The sequence below is a fragment of the Triturus cristatus genome, chromosome 7, assembly GCF_964204655.1.
Source record: "Triturus cristatus chromosome 7, aTriCri1.1, whole genome shotgun sequence".
Classification (NCBI taxonomy): Eukaryota; Metazoa; Chordata; class Amphibia; order Caudata; family Salamandridae; genus Triturus; species Triturus cristatus.
In genome coordinates this window covers 344,762,282-344,784,554 of record NC_140590.1, presented here as the reverse complement: position 1 = coordinate 344,784,554, position 22,273 = coordinate 344,762,282, and the positions used below count along the sequence as shown (strand labels likewise).

Genomic DNA, 22,273 nt, shown 5'->3' with positions numbered 1-22,273 from the left:
TCGCAGGACTTTCGTCAACAGCTTCAACTCTCCTCGGAGAGCCTTGGGTCACTGGCACACACTACCGGTATAACAACATATGATAATCATGGGTTCGTTGGTGCTTGGAAAGGAATCTGGATTCCGTTGAAGCACCTATCATTGACATAGTTAATTTCCTTGTAGAACAATTTGAAAGGGGCCTTAGTTATAGATCTATGAATTGTTATAGATCGGCTATTTCTGCGGGTCATTCCCTTGTTAATGGTAAGACGTTAGGTAAAAACGCCATTATTTGCAGAGTTCTCAAAAGCATCAGACTCAGGAGACCTCCTAGACCTAGATACCAATCAGACTCAAGTTGATTCTTGATCTTTTCTCCAACTGGCCTGAGAATACCCATCTGAATAGGAAAAACCATCAATCAAACTTGCTACTTTACTTTGCCTAATATCCTGTCGTAGGGTGTCTGACGTTAAAGCTCTTGAAATCTCTAATAGATCCTACAACATGTTTGGAATCAATTTTGATCTGTTTAGAAGAACAAAGACTATGTCCGATTCTATCTTTTACCCTCGTTTTGATTCTTGCAAAAAACTTTGTGTTGTTGATTGTATGAAAGAGTACGACTGTAGAATGAATTCTCTTCGCCCTTTAGGTGTGAATCAGTTACTTATTTCTTTTGTCAAACCTCACAGAGCTATCACCTCTACTTCCATTTCTAGGTGGGTTAAAATTGTTATGAAATTAGCGGGAATTGATCTAAATATGTTCAAAGCTCACTCAATCAGAGGTGTCATGGCCAGTAAGTCATTCTGGTCCGGAGGCAAGTTGGATGATATCCTTAAGACTGCTGATTGGTCTAATGCTAGAACTTTTGCTCAACATTATTGCAAACCAATTGCTCATTTGTCTGATGTAGTCTTACAAAGCCATCAACATGCATAATGGTAGCCTCGGTCTTGTAATGAAATTGCGATTCTTCTATTACCATGACTAGAGAATCTGGATTTCATTAAAGACACGGAGGCTAACATTATCCCTCCCTCCACTTTTCCCCTGAAATTTTAACTCTACAGTATAATGAATCATACTTAACTGTCATTTATGATGTATTATACCTTAAGTTTTTGATTAATTTTATTAATGCTTGCCTCATCATACCTTTGTTTGCTTTGTGTAATCACATTGCTTGCTCCCCTACTTTACCTCTTTCTTAAACCAGAATTACTTGTATTTCTTTCTAACAGTTTCAGATAATCTCTCCTAACTTCAGGATTCTGACTTTCGATTCTTCAACGTTCTTGGTTTCCTCTGTTGCCTGATGGTTTATCGAAGATGTTTGGAGTTTTTGAGGAACTTTATCCTGTTTTCACACCGAAGATGTTTGAAGTTTGAGGAACTTTATCCTGTTTTACACCTCATTTAAAAGAGACAGAATGTTATGGTCTCATGCCTTTTATTTATTGTTAATGTTCTTTTATGGAACCTTTGCTTTATGATGTATGGGACTGCTTGGGACTGCATTAAAAGTGATATGCATAATGTTAGCCTCCGTGTCTTTAATGAAATCCAGATTCTTTAGTCATGGTAATAGAAGAATCGCAATTCCCTGATATGTGCTTAAGTGGTAATTCCTGACCTCCGTGATCAAGTTTGGTATGTTTGGAATAATGGTGATAAATGCTGCGTATTGGTGTTCGCGGATTTATTATTACTATTTTAGAAATGCCACTTTTAAAAGTGGGCATTTCTGTGAACTATGTGTCTTTGTGCCTGCCTGTTGTGTATTGACTGTCTGGCCTTGGAGTGACAGAGGCTGGAGAGGTGCAGTGGCTCCAGAGAGTCTGGATGAGTCAGCGCTAGGCTGAAAAGGACTGGTCTGCATTTGGAGTGGTGGGAGGAGTAGCACCTGTACCTGAATAGGGCTGTGCCTGCCTTCCACGATGATGGCTCTGCCCCCTGTGGTGTGTCTGGGGCCAGGGCTTACACTTACAATGGGGAGTGTTGTGCACTATAAAGATATTTTTAAGTGCCCCCCAGAACTGGTTGGGCTGGGCTCAGAGCCCTGTGCCAGCAGAGAAGAAAGATTTTGTGGACCATAAATATTGGGGCTGTGACCCCATGTTTTTGGAGCTTACTTGGAACTTGTGGAGGGGAAGCCACTGCATGGGACTGCTGCCCCAGAGGATTGCTGTGCCAGGGAACCGACATCTGGCCTGAGCCTGCCTCCTGCTCCGGCCCCCAGTGAACTCTCAGGGCTCTCGTGGCTTGCCCTCTCTGACTTTAAAGCAGGGCATGATGAGCGCTGGTCTTTCACCCTGCGATTTTAAGAGCGCATAGTGGGTGCTCTCTAATCTTGTTGCCTGATCCCGAGAAGGGTGCTCAATCGCCTAAGGCGGCAGGCGCAGAGTACATTTGCACCGTGGGGAGAAGCCTTAGCAGCCGGTCTGGAGAGATTTCCGGTGAAGTGCAGCGCGGCAGCTGGAAGTTGCTACCGGAGGAAAGAGCTGTGATGTGGAAGTGCTCTCTCCTCCCTATCCTCCAGTGCGGGTGCCCACTCGGGGCGAGATACCTGCGGGGACGGAGCCGCATCGGTGTCTCCCGACGCGCCCCGAGGCTGGGGAGAGGTTGCCTGGCAACTGGCCAGAGCCGAGGGCGGCCCGCCCATCTCCAGGAGCGCAAGGGCTCCAACCCGGAAGCTGCATAAGGCGCCGACATAGAAGTGGTGAGGCGGAGACTTCGCTCCGTGCCTTCCCGTCCCGGAGGGACCTGACCGGAGAGCCCCATGTGGCGCCGGAAGCAAAGAGAGAAAGGCTCGCAAGGCATCCGGCAGTACGTGTAGCACTGCCTTGTCCAGAGGGTCCGAGCAGTGCTCTCCCTCACCCTGGCCGTAACGGTCGCCGCAAGAAAAGCCAAGTGAGGATCCGAACTTGCATCACCCTACGTGGCCAGTGTAGCAGCTGCCGGGGGCGATAGCGGGCAGCTGCTAGAGTGACCATTGGAATAACAGCCCTACTTTTAGACAGAGGCATTTGTGAGTTTGGTCACTCGGGGTAAACCTCGACGGAGGTCCCCAAGCCTTGGTGGAGGGAGGAACTTCCACACCAGGAGGGTTCCTGGTACTTTGGGGGACTATGGGATTGCGGCACCCATTCTCCCCTTACACATCGCGGATCAGGCTCAGCAATCTGCCCAATGCTTGATGTTCACCTGTATGTTGGGCTAAGTGCCAAGGTTTGCACCCTACGCATTACAATGGTGTCCTGCATATGCCTAGAAGGCGCATGATGCGTTTCTGATAGGTGCAGTATGACAAGTGTTTACGGTGGTGCACTGTGACTGTTGTTTTGCATAATGTGTTGTGTTTAGGGCACTCCTACCAGTAGTTACTGGTTGTCCTCACTAATTATGACATAAGTGATGTTTCTGACAATGGCCCGATTGGCATAAGTGATTTATGTAATCCCTGTGAAGTCATGGCAAGTGCCAGTGGCACAGTGATATATGTGGTTGTGTTCTAATGTGTTGTTATGGATAATACAAAGAATAGAATAGAATAGAATAGAAGGGTTGTTTGTATAGCGCATGGCTACCTGGAGGCATCCCAGCGCTGTGTGTGGTCACTAGAGTAGAAACTACCTTCTAAGGAAAGAGCCAGGTTTTAAGTTGTTTAAGAAAAGCTAAGTGGTTAGGTTGTCTACACAGCTGCAACGGAAAGCTGTTCCACAGCTTGGAGGCATTATATGAGAAGCGTAAGCCTCCACTTCTGGCCTTCCTTACCCCTGGTACCACTGCAAGGTACATCTCATCCGAACGAAAGCTTCTGGTGGCCTTGTAGGGCCGGATCAAAGAGTTGATAATAGGAGGCCCATCTACACCTTGGGACTTATGGGCGACGCGCAGAGCCTTGAAGTTGATCCTTTCCTGCAACGGTAACCAATGGAGCGTGAGCAGTGCCGGTTTTGCAGAACTTCGTTTCTGGGTTCCCGTAAGCAGTCTTGCATCAGAATTCTGCACAGTCTGCAATTTTGAGTTTACAAAGGCTATTTTTATATAACCTTGTGTGGAGTTTCTTTTGCGGAGTGCCTAGTGTGTCGCTGCTGTGTGAGTGTGTTGCACAAACGCTTTACACATTGTCTCTGGGATAAGCCTGACTGCACTGCCAAGCTCCCAAGGGAGTGAGCAGGGATAATCTTCAGCATGTAACTCCCTTGCCCTGACTAGAGTGGTGGTTTCTGCCTGGCTTAGGCACATGCCCTAGCCAACCAGAAATCCCATTTCTAACAACAATTTGTCTAATGTTGGAGGCATTCATCCTGGGAAGGGTAACAAAGACATTGCAGGAGTCACAATGGCACCCCAGTGAGAGTTTACAGTGACAGAGCAAGGTCTAGATGGATGATGGCCTTTTTTCTTAAATCTGCTCTTGTACTGGTAAACAGGTAAATCTCTGTAGAACATGAAGAGGGGTGGGTGTAATGAGAAACAAGCATTGGCAAAGCAATAGGTCTCACCTATAAAACCTTGTTGTGCTGACAATGTTTTTCAGCCATGATGTACAGAATCACAGCTGCTGCGCAACATGGCTGTTAAAAATATCAAAATGTCATTTTGTAGGAACATGCACAAAATACATATGCATACCTACAAAATATCACAGGCTTTTTTAACATTTACTGATCCAAGAGGGATAGGTAAATTTACAAGAAGGTAGTGACAAGCCGCTTTTAAACATGGATTAGCAGGTTTCAGGAGCTGGTTGGGGAGCGGGTGGGGGATGAAGTAACACAGCAGGCAGGCATAGGGATGAAGCAACCGTAAGTGTCAGGGGAGAAGCACAAAGGAGAGAACACGGGTGAAATAGAGCTAAGTGCGAGAAAGGGCAACATGGAGGGGGAGAATAGTGCATAAGGGAGACAGCTACAATACACATGCACTGACATAGAGTGCTTAAACAAACATAGAAACTTATTTCCCTAAAAACGAGAAGTCGAAGCATAGGAGTCAGCCAGCCAACCAAAGAGACTATAAAGAGGCTATGCTCCAGGGGAGGGCTGAGCACAAGGTGAACTTGCTGTAAGGAAGTGCCTCTTTTTGCATGATCTTTGCATGCCCCGTTTTGGACTGATGCTGTGGTTTTTCAACTGTGAGACTGCACTGCGGCTTGCTAACCAGAACTCAGTGCCAGTGTCCTGATCCTACAAAGTATATGCTTGATTGGCTTATACCCAATTGGCATGACTTTACTTACTTACAAGTCCCTAGTATATGGTACCTGGGGTACCTAGAGCCTGTAAGATGAAGTGTCCCACCATAGCTGCAGCAATTATTGTGCCACCATTGAAGTGACAACATGAGAACATGCCTCCCAGCCTGCCATTGGAGACTGGCAGTACAAAAGGGGGTGGTGATGGACGGAGCATCAGAACCAATCAAACACTCACACCCAGTCAACAGATCTGGGTTTGATCCATCACCATTCTTTAGCCCACTCTGCCACCCCAGTTCAGACATGGCCATATGCAAATCAGTCTGACCCTGTGCATCATGGGAACAGTCCAGCCGGAACTGCCAAGCCATGCCTTCCCTGGACCGGAAACAAGCTTCCTAGGACCGGTTTCTGGCATTTCAGCCGTCTTCAGACAGGCTTGCTTGAATCCAGTGGCAAAGTGAGCAAGGGACTCACGTCTGAGCATACCCTGCCAACTTATGGCGAACAAAGCGGTACAAAAGGGGGTGGTGATGGACGGAGCATCAGAACCAATCAAACACTCACATCCAGTCAACAGATCTGGGTTTGATCCATCACCATTCTTTAGCCCACTCTGCCACCCCAGTTCAGACATGGCCATATGAAAATCAGTCTGACCCTGTGCATCATGGGAACAGTCCAGCCCGAACTGCCAAGCCATGCCTTCCCTGGACCGGAAAAAAGCTTCCTAGGAACGGTTTCTGGCATTTCAGCCGTCTTCAGCCAAGCTTGCTTGAATCCAGTGGCAAAGTGAGCAAGGGACTCACGTCTGAGCATACCCTGCCAACTTATGGCGAACAAAGCGGTACAAAAGGGGGTGGTGATGGACGGAGCATCAGAACCAATCAAACACTCACACCCAGTCAACAGATCTGGGTTTGATCCATCACCATTCTTTAGCCCACTCTGCCACCCCAGTTCAGACATGGCCATATGAAAATCAGTCTGACCCTGTGCATCATGGGAACAGTCCAGCCCGAACTGCCAAGCCATGCCTTCCCTGGACCAGAAACAAGCTTCCTAGGACCGGTTTCTGGCCTTTCAGCCGTCTTCAGCCAGGCTTGCTTGAATCCAGTGGCAAAGTGAGCAAGGGACTCACGTCTGAGCATACCCAGCCAACTTATGGCGAACAAAGCGGTACAAAAGGGGGTGGTGATGGACGGAGCATCCGAACCAATCAAACACTCACACCCAGTCAACAGATCTGGGTTTGATCCATCACCATTCTTTAGCCCACTCTGCCACCCCAGTTCAGACATGGCCATATGCAAATCAGTCTGACCCTGTGCCATCATGGGAACAGTCCAGCCCGAACTGCCAAGCCATGCCTTCCCTGGACCGGAAACAAGCTTCCTAGGACTGGTTTCTGGCATTTCAGCCATCTTCAGCCAGGCTTGCTTGAATCCAGTGGCAAAGTGAGCAAGGGACTCACGTCTGAGCATACCCTGCCAACTTATGGCGAACAAAGCGGTACAAAAGGGGGTGGTGATGGACGGAGCATCAGAACCAATCAAACACTCACACCCAGTCAACAGATCTGGGTTTGATCCATCACCATTCTTTAGCCCACTCTGCCACCCCAGTTCAGACATGGCCATATGCAAATCAGTCTGGCCCTGTGCATCATGGGAACAGTCCAGCCCGAACTGCCAAGCCATGCCTTCCCTGGACCGGAAACAAGCTTCCTAGGACCGGTTTCTGGCATTTCAGCCGTCTTCAGCCAGGCTTGCTTGAATCCAGTGGCAAAGTGAGCAAGGGACTCACGTCTGAGCATACCCTGCCAACTTATGGCGAACAAAGCGGTACAAAAGGGGGTGGTTATGGACGGAGCATCAGAACCAATCAAACACTCACACCCAGTCAACAGATCTGGGTTTGATCCATCACCATTCTTTAGCCCACTCTGCCACCCCAGTTCAGACATGGCCATATGCAAATCAGTCTGACCCTGTGCCATCATGGGAACAGTCCAGCCCGAACTGCCAAGCCATGCCTTCCCTGGACCGGAAACAAGCTTCCTAGGACCGGTTTCTGGCATTTCAGCCGTCTTCAGCCAGGCTTGCTTGAATCCAGTGGCAAAGTGAGCAAGGGACTCACGTCTGAGCATACCCTGCCAACTTATGGCGAACAAAGCGGTACAAAAGGGGGTGGTGATGGACGGAGCATCAGAACCAATCAAACACTCACACCCAGTCAACAGATCTGGGTTTGATCCATCACCATTCTTTAGCCCACTCTGCCACCCCAGTTCAGACATGGCCATATGCAAATCAGTCTGACCCTGTGCATCATGGGAACAGTAAAGCCCGAACTGCCAAGCCATGCCTTCCCTGGACCGGAAACAAGCTTCCTAGGACCGGTTTCTGGCATTTCAGCCATCTTCAGCCAGGCTTGCTTGAATCCAGTGGCAAAGTGAGCAAGGGACCCCACGTTTTGGACTGATGCTGTGGTTTTTCAACTGTGAGACTGCACTGCGGCTTGCTAACCAGAACTCAGTGCCAGTGTCCTGATCCTACAAAGTATATGCTTGATTGGCTTATACCCAATTGGCATGACTTTACTTACTTACAAGTCCCTAGTATATGGTACCTGGGGTACCTAGAGCCTGTAAGATGAAGTGTCCCACCATAGCTGCAGCAATTATTGTGCCACCATTGAAGTGACAACATGAGAACATGCCTCCCAGCCTGCCATTGGAGACTGGCAGACACGTTTTAAACTACTGGCAAACACGTTTTAAACTGCTAACTAAACATTGCCATTTAAACTAATTTACAAATACCCAGCCTCTCTTTTTCATATACATGTCACCCCCACAGCAGGCCTAGAGAGGCCCTAGTCTTCCTGAGCCACTCGCAGATGCTGGCCAGGCGACAGTCTTTTGACCTCCTGGGGAGAAGTGTGAATGACTCCCAGGAGCACAAACAAGAGAGACCTTCCATTGGAAGAGGTATCACCTCTTGTTGGAAGGAAGTCAAACAGGGTGTGAGCCCAGTCGGTGAGCTTCAAGGGGTAAGCTGCCTTTGAAGGGAAGATGGTGGATACACATGAGAAGGGCTTCTCTTTTGTTGAGGTAAAGGGGTTAGCGTCAGGGACAGAGGGAGGAGACCAGTTGCCAAACCGTTTTTTCTGTAGGTGTGTAGCATTCAAATAGCAACACCCCTAGTGTGGTCTACCAAGTTCCACACACCGAGAGGGGGGTTCTGCCATCTTGGGAGAGGACAGAATAGTGCATCCTGGAATAGCTAAATGCCACACACTGCATGAAATCATCATCAGGTGAGGAGGATCCTAGTAGCTCATTGGCTAGTAACTTCTGAATACAGAGAGGGCATTTTCTAGGCCTAAATAAGACACCACAGGCACCCAGATCTCAGATCACTTATGGACTGGAGGCAGAACCAAAGAAGGACTGCTTTGCTGTTTCCTGGTCCTGGCAAGAGAGGCTGGATCAAACGATGGACTGCACCTGCTGATCATTGGCTAGAAAAGGGGAAAAAGGTGCTACTGAGCCCCAGACAGAAGAGGTTAACTCTAAGAGTCAGTTGGCTGACTTCCAGTTACAGCACCAGTGCCACATAAGCTGTACAAGCCCAGTCAGTAGCCACAATCAGTGACTGGCACTGACCACCAACATGCAGCCCAGACGACCAAGTCCCAATGCTCAGGTTGCACTTGAGCCTGACAGACCTTAGCGAGTCATCGTAGTCCAGTTTAGTCACCCAAGACGGACACTAGCCTTCACCAAACTTAACTGCTAGTTCCGCTGTGACCGGGTAACAGTGGTCCAATGGCAACTAGACTCTTGCTGGACCAAAGTGGACTTCAAGGGACATCAAACCCAGAGGTCAAAGTCGTCACACCTGGACCATGGTCCAAGACGTAACCCCAGGAGGACCCACATCGACCACACAGCTTCCTCAGCATCTTACAGCATCTTCAGCATCCTGTATCCCGTAGATCAAGACTACTCCAATAAAGTCTATAGTCGTTTGCACATAAATCCTTGAACGGAACTTGAGACTGCTTTGTTGCAAAGTAACTGTTCGACTACTCCCATTGGCCCACTTGATTTTCCCCTGTCTGAAATGGTCGCCCAAAGCAGGCTGGAGTAGCCAAACACAAGTTTCTAAACTTAGCATTAACCAATGCTTGTTTGCGTTTTTGAGTGAAAAGCTGCAATTTACAATTTACTTAAAATGTATATTTTCAGAACTTTCCGATGGATTCTTTTAGTTTTGGAGTCTAAAAAGTGACAGAAATAAGATCTATTTTGATAGATTGCTGTTGTGTTGCGTGACTTTCTTATTGAATTGTTTTGGTATTTTTAAATGCTTTGCACTTGTTCCTTTTTGACTGCTCAAAGCAACAATTACCCAAAGTTGAGCTAAGGGTTAACAAGCGAGCCTCACTGGACCCAAGTAGGTATTGTGAGTGTATTCCAGTATGAGGTTGCACAATCACACCATATAATACACCACTTTCCTCACACTGGCTGAAACAAGGAACGTCATACAATAAAAAACAAGCAAGTGTACCAGGTAGGCACGACCAAAAAAGAGCCTAGAACTCCTTATTCACATGACAAGAAGTAAATACACCCTGCTAGCACTTTGAGGTGTTATTTAAATTTCTAGAGGGTTGACTACCAATACAGCCTACAAGTTCTGCCACAAATCCATTATTGAGGTCCATTATTCTGCTAAAAATCCTTTTGAAGCAAAGCTGCCTAATATAAATCCTGTTTCGGGCAAGGCTTTAGAATGAATTAATAAATAAAAATGTATTTATATAGCTCAAGTAGCTACCTACAGAGCATAGAAGGCCCATTTTTTAATGTTTTCCAGAGCATTTAAACGGAGCACCGAAGTGGCTGAAGCACAAACCTTACCCAATCTGCATTTTTATACAGCAAAACCTCTGAAGATGTTTATAGGAAATGAATTCATATTAATTAATTAATTTAACTTCTGACAAAAATCCTAAATCGTATTGCGACAATGCATCATAATAAGGAAGAGGTATCATGTGGCTCAATTAAATTTGTAATAGGTTTCAGAAATAATAGTAGTTGTATCCAAAAGTTGTAAACAATAATAACTTTTGGTGTATGGTGTAGACAGAGCAGAAGGGAGATACATGAGTGGGAACCATGTTGTGAGACAACAATGCAGCTTAGCTTTTAAGGAATATTAAACTTGAGTCTCAGTAGCATAAGTATGATCTTGCTAACCAAATAAATATAACAAACTGTACACTGATCATGTTGTATAAATAATATCACTGGAAGCTGGTGGCAGAAGCTCGAGTTGTTGAAGATGTGAGGCGCTGCCTATCAGGTAAAAGGAGAATTTAAAATCTTACTCTTAAGAGGAAAATACACAAAGAAAGAAAATACAAACTGCTTCCTGTCATAGATCCTCCATTGTTTTCTACCACAGATCCAAGAATGGGAATGTTTTCTTGCCTACATAAATAGTACGGAAACGTTTCTTGGTATAAACTGTGCTGGAGTCACATACTACCTCTTTCTAAGTGGAACAGTTATTGGTTCATCTAGTTTGAGGACAAGAGAATAGGTTACTGTCATAATATCTTTGGGAACAAAGATAATTTAACTGTAGGAATTCTGATGGCCATATTCCCTGACACTGTCTAAACCGGACACATGAAGAATTTTTGTGGGGATGAGTGGCTAATTAAAAGTACATTCTTTATTGATTACCATTGACTTGGCCCACCAAAATCAACATTCTGAAATTGTAAAGTGACCGTCTAGTCCTATAAAATGTTTTCCAAAGTGTCTTTCAAAATATTTTCTACATTGTGCAACCATAATCAGCATGACCCTCTGGGCCGGTCACCCCACCGTGCACACTCCCCGTGAGTGAGCCCGCTCCCGCCGCCACTGCTCTCAGCTGTGCTCCCGGCCCCGACCGCCGGAACTGCTTCTGCACCATCTGTATTTTTCTCCTGCTAACCTCTCTGCATTTTGCCTCCGTGTAACCTTGCTTGCTCTCCTCCTACTCTCCCCTGTTATTTCACTGCATTTTGCCTCCGTGTAACCTGCTTGCTCTCCCCTGTTATTGTTCTGCATTTTCGCCGTTTCACTTGTCTTTTCCTCTGTGTCCCCTTCGTCCGCTGCTTCCCCCTCACTGTTGTGCCCAGCCCCTGCCGCGTTTCCCGCCACCTCCCCGCCCCTGCCCCCCTGCGGCCCCGCCCCCTTCCCTCGCTCGCCATTCCCATTCGCCACCCCGCTCCCGCCTCCCAGCTGACCCTCCCTCACTCCGCCCCCCACGCTCCACATATGGCAGAGTGGCAAACACGCAGCGTTGACGCGCAGCGGGCGCGCCCGAAGCGCGCCGAAGGTGCACCAAAGGTAAGCCCGTCTGCGCCCGTCCGCGCCTGGACCGCGCCCAGTGCCAGGACCCCTGGCCCCCGCAGACCCCAGCCCACCCGCCTGACTTACGACGCGACCGACCTCAACGCACTCAATACCGGACGCACCCCTAGATGCTGCCGAGCCACCCCGAGACGGGCTCACGGACCCTTCAGCTGCCACGCCTGCAAGTTCGCCTGCATCCGGACCTGCACCACACCCACACCCGCCAAGAAGAACACCACCAGCAACCACCTGAAGTGCATCCTTCTCAACACCCGATCCATCCACAGACACGACATCCAACTCTGGAACCTGATCGACACAACATCCCCAGACGTCGCCTTCCTCACGGAGACCTGGATGAATGCCTCCTCAGCGCCAGACATCGCTGTCGCCATCCCGGACGGATACAAGATCAGCCGGAGGGATCGCACCGCCAACCAGACCGGAGGCGGCATCGCCATAGTCCAAAAGAACACCATCCGCATCACGACCACCACCGACGACACCCTCAAAGCCGCCGAACACCTGCACTTCCAGATCCACACCGACCCCAAGACCACCCTCAGAGGCACCCTCATCTACAGACCCCCGGGACCACGCGCACAGTTCAGCGAAGACATTGCCGTCCTCATCAGCCCGCACGCCCTCCCCTCCGCTGACTACATCCTCCTCGGGGACCTCAACTTCCACCTGGAGAACAACAACGACCGCAACACCACCACCCTGCTTGACAACCTCGCCAACCTCGGACTCAAGCAGCTGGTGACCACCCCCACCCACCTCGCCGGACACACCCTCGACACCGTCTTCTCATCCAGCAAAGACATCGCCTTCAGCCACGCCACCGAACTCCACTGGACGGACCACAGCTGCGTCCACTTCAGCTTCAGAAGGACCACGATCCACCACCACCAGCGACAGGTCGCACAAAGAAGCTGGAACAAGATCACGGCCGACCAACTCGCCACCTCCCTGAGCCAGCACCCTCCCGCCAGCTCAGCGAACCCCAGCCAGGCCGCAAACAACCTGACGAAGTGGATCAGCAACTGCGCAGACGACCTCGCCCCACTGAGGAACCCGCCCAGCAGACCCGGCAGCAAGCTGGCCCCATGGTTCACCGACGAACTCAAGAGCTCCACGAAGAACTGCCGAGCCCTCGAGAGAGCCTGGAGAAGAGACCCAACACCTGACAACATGACCACCCTCAAGCTCGCCACCCGAAAGCACCATCAATTGATCCACGCCACCAAGAAAACAGCATTCAAGGAGCGGCTGGACAACAACGCACACAACAGCAAGGAACTCTTCAACATCGTGAAGGAGCTCTCCAACCCCAACACCGGAAACAACAACATCACACCATCGCAAGAACTCTGCAACTCCCTCGCCTCCTACTTCCACAACAAGATCGCTGACATACACAACAGCTTCAGCACACAACCAACGCTCCCCACGACCGCACCAACGCCACCCACCACCACCCTCCGCGCCTGGACCCCGATCAGCACCGAAGACACCATCTGCACGATGAACTCCATCCACTCCGGATCCCCGACCGACCCCTGCCCCCACCACATCTTCAACAAGGCCGACGCTGTCATCGCACCCCACCTGCGAGACATCATCAACACCTCCCTCGACACCGCCACCTTCCCGGAGAGCTGGAAGCACGCCGAACTCAGCGCTCTTCTAAAGAAGCCATCAGCCGACCCCACCGACCTCAAGAACTTTCGCCCCATCTCACTGCTCCCGTTTCCCGCTAAAGTCATCGAGAAGACCGTCAACAAGCAGCTGGCCGCCTTCCTCGAGACGAACGGATCCCTCGACCCCTCGCAGTCTGGCTTCCGGGCCAACCACAGCACAGAGACCGCCCTGATCGCAGCCACCAACGACATCCGAGCCCTGCTCGACAACGGAGAAACAGCGGCCCTCATCCTCCTGGACCTCTCCGCGGCCTTCGACACTGTCTGCCACCGCACCCTAGTACAGCGCCTCAGCAACATCAGAATCCAGGAGAAGGCACTGGAATGGATCACCTCGTTCCTCGCCGGTAGGACACAGAGAGTCCGCCTCCCCCCGTTTAGATCAGAAGCCACCAAAGTCATCTGCGGCGTTCCTCAAGGCTCCTCGCTCAGCCCAACCCTCTTCAACGTCTACATGAGCCCTCTCGCAGCCATCGCACGCCAACACAACCTCAACATCATCTCCTACGCCGACGACACCCAGATGATCCTCTCCCTTACCAACGACCCCGCCACCGCCAGAACCAACCTACACGAAGGGATGACAGAAGTAGCCAAGTGGATGATGAGCAGCCGCCTGAAACTGAACTCGGACAAGACAGAAGTCCTCATCCTAGGATCTTCACCCACCGCCTGGGATGACTCCTGGTGGCCCCCCGCCTTGGGCAGTGCACCCAAACCAACAGACCACGCACGAAACCTAGGCTTCGTCCTGGACTCCTCCCTCTCCATGACCAGGCAAGTCAACGCCGTATCCTCGTCCTGCTTCAACATCCTGCGCATGCTACGAAAGATCTTCCGGTGGATCCCCACCGAGACCAGGAAGACGGTCACCCAGGCCCTCGTCACCAGCCGTCTGGACTACGGCAACTCCCTCTACGCCGGAACCACCACCAAACTCCAGAAGAGACTCCAGCGGATCCAGAACGCCTCAGCCCGACTCATCCTGGACATCCCCCGTCGCAGCCACATCTCCGGATACCTGAGAGACCTGCACTGGCTCCTGGTCAGCAAGAGAATCACCTTCCGTCTCCTGACCCACGCGCACAAAGCATTGCACAACCAAGGACCAGCATACCTCAACAGCCGCCTCAACTTCTACGCTCCCACACGCCACCTTCGTTTGACCAGCCACGTCCTCGCCGCCATCCCCCGGATCTGAAGAGCCACCACAGGAGGAAGGTCCTTCTCCTACTTGGCCGCCAAGACTTGGAACTCCCTCCCGTCCCACCTCCGTCTGACCCAGGACCACCTCGCCTTCAGGAAGCAGCTCAAGACCTGGCTGTTCGAGCAGTAGTGGACCCCCCCCCCCCCCCCCCCCCCCCCCGAGCGCCTTGAGACCCTCCGGGTGAGTAGTGCGCTATATAAATGCTGTGATTGATTGATGAGAAAATCATGAGTTAGCGAGTACCTACAAAGGAACAATGGACAGAAGTGCACCCCATTCAACAACTTGGACACCTTAACCTTGTGAGACAATTAATAGTCTACAAGGCTTCAGTGTAGCTGCTGTGGTATGTGGCTAGTAAAATAGGGTCTACTTTACTTTTTTTATGGCAGAAAACAGACACATATTAAAATGGCACCATACCCATTCCTTCCAGATCCACTTCACTAGTGTCAGAGCGGCCGCTGGAGACATCTCTACCACGAGGCATTGTCTTTCGCCTGCTAAGAGAAAAGAGAGGTCAAATCAATTCTGAGTACTGATTTGTATCACATTTTATTGCTTTACAAATGTTAAATACAGAAGCTAACAGAAAGAAAATCACAGGGCTCTTTTCAAAGGTAACTTAAACTTGTGAGTAATTTACATTGTAATTTATTCTTATACTTTTGAGTAACTTTACTACTTCGGGCTATTCACAAAATCTGAATGTAAATTTCCTCAAAAATGTAGACATACATGTCTTCATCCCCTGGAAAAGGGGGTGGAGACAAATTTAAGAGTGTAAGTTACTACTGACAAAAAGAAACAGTAATACCCTCCCATAGAAAATAATTCCAGAGAGGACTTAGAGCCTGATTTAATTATTGGCGGACAGAGTAGTCACCATTGGCCTTGCAGAGGACTTTATGTCCGCCAAGCCAGGACTACTCTGCCTGCCAAATTTATAAATGACCACCTAGCAGACAGTCATTTATAAAGGCATTGACAGGAATCACCAACTCGTCGGTTCCTGGCCTCACATTTTAGTGTTTTTACAGGGTTGCGTCGTAAGGACCCAACCCTGCAACAAACAGTACTCTTTTTTCTTTTCAAAAACAAAACCCGTAAATGGGGTTTTAGCTTTGAAAAGAAAAAAAGTAATGCTCACCTCGCCATGGGAGGCTTCTCCCTTGGCGGGGGCAGCATTAAAAATGTTTTTGCTGTTCCTTACCGCCAGGTTTTACCTGGCGATAAGGAACAGTAAAAAAAGACTACATGTCCGCCCATCCAAATTGGGTGGGCAGACATGTAGGTGTTTCTCCAACGTCGCTTGCTCCCCGGGGCCATTGGAAGCGGTTAATCACTGTGGAGACAGAGTACTGTCCGCCGTGATTAACCTGAAGGCCCGCCAACATCTGAATGCAGCGGGCTGACTGCATTCTTAGAGGTGAGGATACTCCGTTGCAACAGAGTATCCTTACAGCCAAGAATTAAATCGGGTCCTTAGAATGAAACCTCGTAGGAATTAAAATGTATTTAAAATAGTTTAAAATATAACTAAATCAAACTTAATCTAAAAACACATTTATCATTTAATTATAAAATGTTTTAACAACCTTTTTTAAATTTTAAATAAATGAATGAAATATTCATTTTTATAAAATATAATTGTTAGTGTAGTACCCCGTAACTGTACTACAAAATGCAGTTAGTCAGTAGGACCAATAGTTAAGCTGAAAGAAGCCACAAGAGATGGGGTCAGCTGACTAAGTTATTAATTAAATGCTGAAATAAAGAATTAATTATTGAAATTGTATTTATATAGCACTCACTATGCAAATAACTGCTATTTATATTCTACTGAGTTCACTTCTCTGAATTGCCAGAATATGTGCAATTATCTAGTGAGGATCTAAAGTCATGGTTCAACTTATTCATTACCTCCTGTCCACTAACGTCATACACTCATATGAATTTGGTACTACCTGGGTCCCTCCTAAAGAATCAGTGCATTTTTTAATTCGAATATACAATTAATTTAGACCCAAATAAAATCTTTTGACCTGAAGGAACTACCTGGGACAGGAAGCTTGGTTGTTTCCAATAAAGGGTGTGGCTAAACCAAGCAAACCCTACTAAGCAAAGGCCTGCTGAGCCCTGAAGAAGGTGTGAGACTGTCTGGTGTGCCAAAATCCTTCTTTAATCAGCCTAGAATTATAGCGGGTTCCCTTTTTGATTTTGAGACATAGAGAAAATAGCTGAACCAAAGACAGTAAGCATGGCAGACAGAGTCCCCTATGGTAGTTAATTGGAGAGGCGACAGAGCTCTCTGAAAGAGACGTTGCTGATGTCCCTTAGCAATCAGCACTCATGCTGAGCAGCCAGCAACAGAAAGTGGGTCCCGATTAAGTATTCTTAACTCTCTGACTAGATGCAGATAAGCAGTTCGAGGATTAAATCCTCAAGTACTCCTACGTTATGCCTAACAGTTATATTTGTGATCCCTTATCATAATTCATACATGCTGTCTGTAAACGGTGATGTCAGCAATGGCTGTCACACCAGCCCTCTGAATCAGTGGTTCTCAACCTTTTGACTTCAGGGACTCCCACTCAATCATTACTGCAATTCGAGGACCCCCACTCAATCAGTATTGGAATCCGGGGACCCCCCACTGAGTCATCACTAGAAGCCGGGGACCCAAGCCTTAGCATTGTTGATGATTTGAACCACAAAACAATACACAAAAATAAAGAAAAAACATTGATCAAACAAATACACAAATGATGAGACATTTTATTTAATTCACAAACACATAATTTTCAAGCTAGCCTGGCTGATGAGGGCTGTTAGCCCGAAACCGGTCCCAGGATGCTTGTTTTCGGTCCAGGGAAGAAATGGCTTGGCAGTTCGGGTTGGACTGTTTCCATGAGGCACTGATTTGCATATAGCTGTGTCTGAACTGAGGTGGCAAAGTGAGCTAAAGAACGATGATGGATTCAACCCAGATCTGTGACTGGGGGTGAGTGTCTGAAAAGTTTCAGCACTTCGTCCATCATCTCCTTGTGTTTTCTTTGTTCGCCCTAAGTTGGCAGGGTATGCCCAGATGTGGGTCCCTTGCTCACTTTGCTACAGGATTCAAGCTAGCCTGGCTGATGAGGGCTGTTAGCCCAAAACCGGTCCCAGCATGCTTGTTTCCGGTCCAGGGAAGACATGGCTTGGCAGTTCAGGCTGGACTGTTCCGTTTCCATGAGGCACAGGGTCAAGACTGATTTGCATATAGCTGTGTCTGAACTGGGGTGCAAAGTGAGCTAAAGAACGATGATGAATTCAACCCAGATATGTGACTGGGGGTGGGTGTCTGAAAAGTTTCAGCACTCCGTCCATCATCTCCTTGTGTATCACAATTAGCAGACAACTTCCTCCTTTCAATAGTACAACACACCCCCACCTACCTAAAAGATACTCTTCATCTACTGAATGTACTACAAAATCAAGACTTCAACCCATCCGATAATCTTTTGGTCGGACTTGATATTGAGAGTTTAAATAGTAGTCTCCCACAAGAAGCCACCCTGGAAACACTTCAGAATATACTGTTCAGAAAAAACTGGAATTATAACACCCCTCAACATTTTGTCCTAGAGTGCTACAGATTAATGCTAACAGAAATAAGGAGGTTGCATGTTCCTCCAGACCCATGGTACTTCGATGGGGAGTACCTTTTCTCCAAGTTTAGCAGGATTGTATGTCAGCAACTTTGAAGAAACACACATCCTTGACATCTCCAACCACTGCAAACAGAGGGTATGTTTCTGTAAGCAATACATAGACAATATACTTCTCATCTGGAAAGGGACAGAAGACAGTCCAAGAATTCCTAAACTGGTTGGATGCACAATACAACTATCTGAAATGTACATGTTCTGTTCACAGGCCACAATTGGATTTCCTGGACGTAACATTTTTTTTTCAAATGGAATGGGCCTGGACGTAACAGTTTTTACCACGTCCCTTGAAGGAAAATCTATCCTACAGCCAATTCCTTAGAATTCGCCATAACTGCAGCAACAAACATGGCTTTAACAACAAAGCAAAAGATCTCACCAGAAAATTTAAGAACAAAGAGTATCCAGAACACATTACCAACAAATGTCAAAAAAGATACAAGAGTCAAAAGAGCGAGAGCCTGTTCAAACAGATCAACAGAAGTCCTGAGAAAGAAATTCTAACATGCGTCACAACATACTGTACAGCATCGAATCATATGAAGAAACTCATTAACAAACACTGGAGCATAATCACATCAGGGTCCTTGGATTGTCCAAAACCGAGATCTGCCCATAATAGGAGTAAAAACATTCTGGACTACGTGGTACACACACAACCACCAAGAGTGAAAAACGTTAACAACATTGTCCAGACGGCAAAGGGCCTGCAACCAGTGATGGGTCATTACCCATGCAGTTCATGCACAGTGTGCCACTTGACTAAGACAACTAAAACCCTGAATCTTTACATTAACTTTAAATGGGTCTTAAAGAGGCACACCAATTGCAATATTACACATGCAATTTACATGATTGTGTGCCCATGTCACTGCAGGTATATAGGCATGACGTGTAGGAAGATCAAAACCCGCATAGGGAAAATCGCAATAACATTCGATGTGGGAGACTTGCAACATGGATGAGTCACCATTTTCACACTGAAACACACACAAAACGAAATGGAATGGTAATCCTAGAAACCTTAGACCACATTGGGAAAGATGGTGGGGACACAAATCCATATTCCTACCCCTTCTCTCACATCAGTTGTACACATCTCTAATGATCCTCTCTCACTTCCCATGATTCTGCGAATTGATGCATGCATGCAGTAATCATCACTTATTGGGGAACTAACGGAATACAGAAGCATGAGGAAAAATATGTATATGCTATACTTTATGCTCTCCTCGGTTCTTGTGTTCTTTTTCCAAGTTCTGCAGGCTAATATACCTACAGTTACGATTGGTTACAAAAACGAAGGAAGGTACCCACTGGACTACCAAGAAGAAAAGGAATCTGACCCACGTGAGGTCCTGACGAAGGCCTTTGACCCCTAGAGGCATTTTCCGGCTGAAACATGATGAACGCCCTGCTTGATGCCAAGAATAAGTAGTTCTTCCTACAGGCACCACATACTGTTTTTAAAGGTATCCATTTTCCCCCAACTTAACATTAAGATTGTCTTTGGGCATAGGAGATAATTAAAATTGTATTTTCAACACACAGATCATACCAGTGTTACTTACCAAACCCTCTTCCTCCAGTTGGAGGCAACACTCACCTCGGGAAGCAAGCACCCAGGTGCAGAACCCGATGATGATGTCACCCACAACAATCGCCCCAGTGGAAATAATATATGCTGCTGGACGCAAATATGGTTTCAGGGTTTCCGTGACAACAACAGTGAGAGCCTGGCATAACAACTGTGGTGGTCCACTCTATTTTGATAATAAGAGCTGCTTTATCAAAGACAGATTAAACAGTGCAACCTCCAAAAGAAACTCTCACTGTTAATGAATCTTTCTCTTCCATTATAGACTTACTTCATGTATCCTGACAATGGACACTTTTAATGGTGGGGACACATATCCATATTCCTACCCCTTCTCTCACATCAGTTGTACACATCTCTAATGATCCTCTCTCACTTCCCATGATCTACTGTATTCCCTAAATTGACTTGTGTGAAAGAAGCCCTTTCCCCTTGTACTGTACTTCATTCTTTATTTAAACTTTAGGATTGGTTGGCAGGGGCGTGGCTTAGCCGGCTGCAAGATGGCCGCACTGTGAGTGGGCTGTGCTGGCCAAGCTCCTAATCCGGCAAAATCCTGTGGACCTGCGTGGTTCTGATACCCCACGCGCAGTGATCCTGGCCCCCTGCACCCAGGGGCACAACTTGATTTATTTTTCAGCGTGAAGCCGCACTGCAGCGAGGAAAGAAAGCGCCCAGTGTGACTTGGGCCTGCGCGCGGCTGACGGGCCTACTCTGCCATGTGGAGGAGGCAGCGCTGAGTCAAAGCGGTGTGCACTCATCTCCCGAACACGGTCTTACCGGAGCCTGGAACTAACAGCACGGCCCCTGCGGAGACTGTTGCCTGCATCGGACGCCAAGTGAGTGCAGCGCCGCATTAGAGTGTGGTCTGCGGCAGGTGGGGGCGCGAATGAGGTACCGCAGGCCTGGGGTTGCTTGGCTTGGTAGCGGATGCCTCGCTCTCACATCGGCTGAGTGTGGCCCCTCGCTGCGAGTCCTGAGCCCTGGGCCGTGGGCGGCGCGCCCCTCACGTCTCCCCGCCGCTGGTTGCCTCCGATCGGCGAGCGATCACCTCTACCCATCCCGCATGACTTCCTGGTGTGGGCGTAAATATAACCCCGGCGCCCCTCCGCAGTGAGCCGCCCGACACTTTGAGCCATACATGATCCGCCGGGCCACTGACCAAATACCTCCTTGGCCCACTCCTGCCCTTGTGTCTCAGCTTCCTCACGTTGCCCCTGCGCATGGGGCCATCACGCATATTACTCCTCCTGAGACCCAGCTAATCGTCTGTGGGACGGCCTGAACCCTGCCGCCAGCCCTGGTGCACTTGGAGTGATAGGTGGTGATGCACCAACGCCCTATTCAACCCGATCGGCGCTGGAAGACACGGCGATCAACAGGCTGTTACACCCACTGGGGACGGGAGGGGGGCGCTCCGCTGTCTTGCCTGCTGTGTGGCGTCTGCCGCCCTAGTGGCCTACACCTTCCTATTCTCTGAAGCTCATAGGTGACTCCCTGGTGTCACCCCGCCCGCTGCCCTGGGATTCCTGCGCCCTCACACTCCAGGCACTTTGGGTATCCAGGCGTCAAGTGGTGTGTCCACCCTGCTGTGGTAGCTCAACCATGGGTAAGGTGGACGCCAAGCAACCCAAGATAGCCTTCGAACAGCGCAGGCAGACCAGATAGGAGGGGCCGATGCTGGAAACGGGAGAACTCGCCACCCAGACTGAGCCTGGCGCAACGTGGGACGATGATCTGAAGGTAATAATTTTAGATGTCACGGCCAGTGTCAGTGGCATCGCAACCCAGCTTGATAAACTGTCCGCCAGCCTTGATACTGTGAAAGCCAGGGTGGACTCGCATGATGCGCAGATCGCGCAATTAGAGTCGAAAATATCAGACGTTAAGGACGCCAAGACCGGAGACAGGCAAAAGCTGCTCCAAATGGACAGAGTACTGGAGTTAATAAAGAACAAAAATGAAGATTTGGAGGCGCGCTCCTGTAGGAGCAACCTCCGCATTACGGGTGTGTCCGAGTCTACCAACATCACGAAAATGGAGGACTTCATTGAACAACTACTGCGTGATCTCTTTGGCGAGATACTTTCACCGGTCTTCATCGTGGAGAGGGCACACCGTTCCCTGAGACCGAGGCCTCCCCAGGGCGCGCCTGCCCGCCCGATTATTGTAAAACTACTGAATTACAGCGATCGCGACGCGGTTCTGCGTGCCGCCCGAGAGAGAGGTGTAGTGCGACACCAAAGGAACACTCTCGCCTTTTATCCAGACTTCACGCTGGTGGTACAGGCCGACCGGCGGGAATTTCTACCGGCAAAGAGATTGCTCCAGAAACACAATGTCTCCTATTCTCTGGTCTACCCGGCCAAACTGAGTATCAAGGCCATGTCACAAACACAACTCATCAATGACCCGAAAGCCGCCCTGGCCTTTGCGAG

General features: G+C 48.7%; 1 protein-coding gene across 3 annotated transcripts in view; it reads right to left on the bottom strand.

Annotated features, from left to right (window-relative positions):
• The window catches only part of LOC146809624 (outer dynein arm-docking complex subunit 1-like), a 358,293-nt gene that overhangs the window by 122,777 nt on the left and 213,243 nt on the right, over positions 1-22,273 (bottom strand). For 2 of the 3 annotated variants that reach the window (XM_085616472.1, XM_085616473.1), the window contains one exon: positions 14,952-15,031. In XM_085616472.1, coding sequence (XP_085472598.1) covers positions 14,952-15,018 — 67 coding nt within the window. In that variant the 5' untranslated portion in view covers positions 15,019-15,031. The remainder of the gene's footprint in view (positions 1-14,951; positions 15,032-22,273) is intronic. The other variant, XM_085616474.1, reaches the window with a different exon arrangement.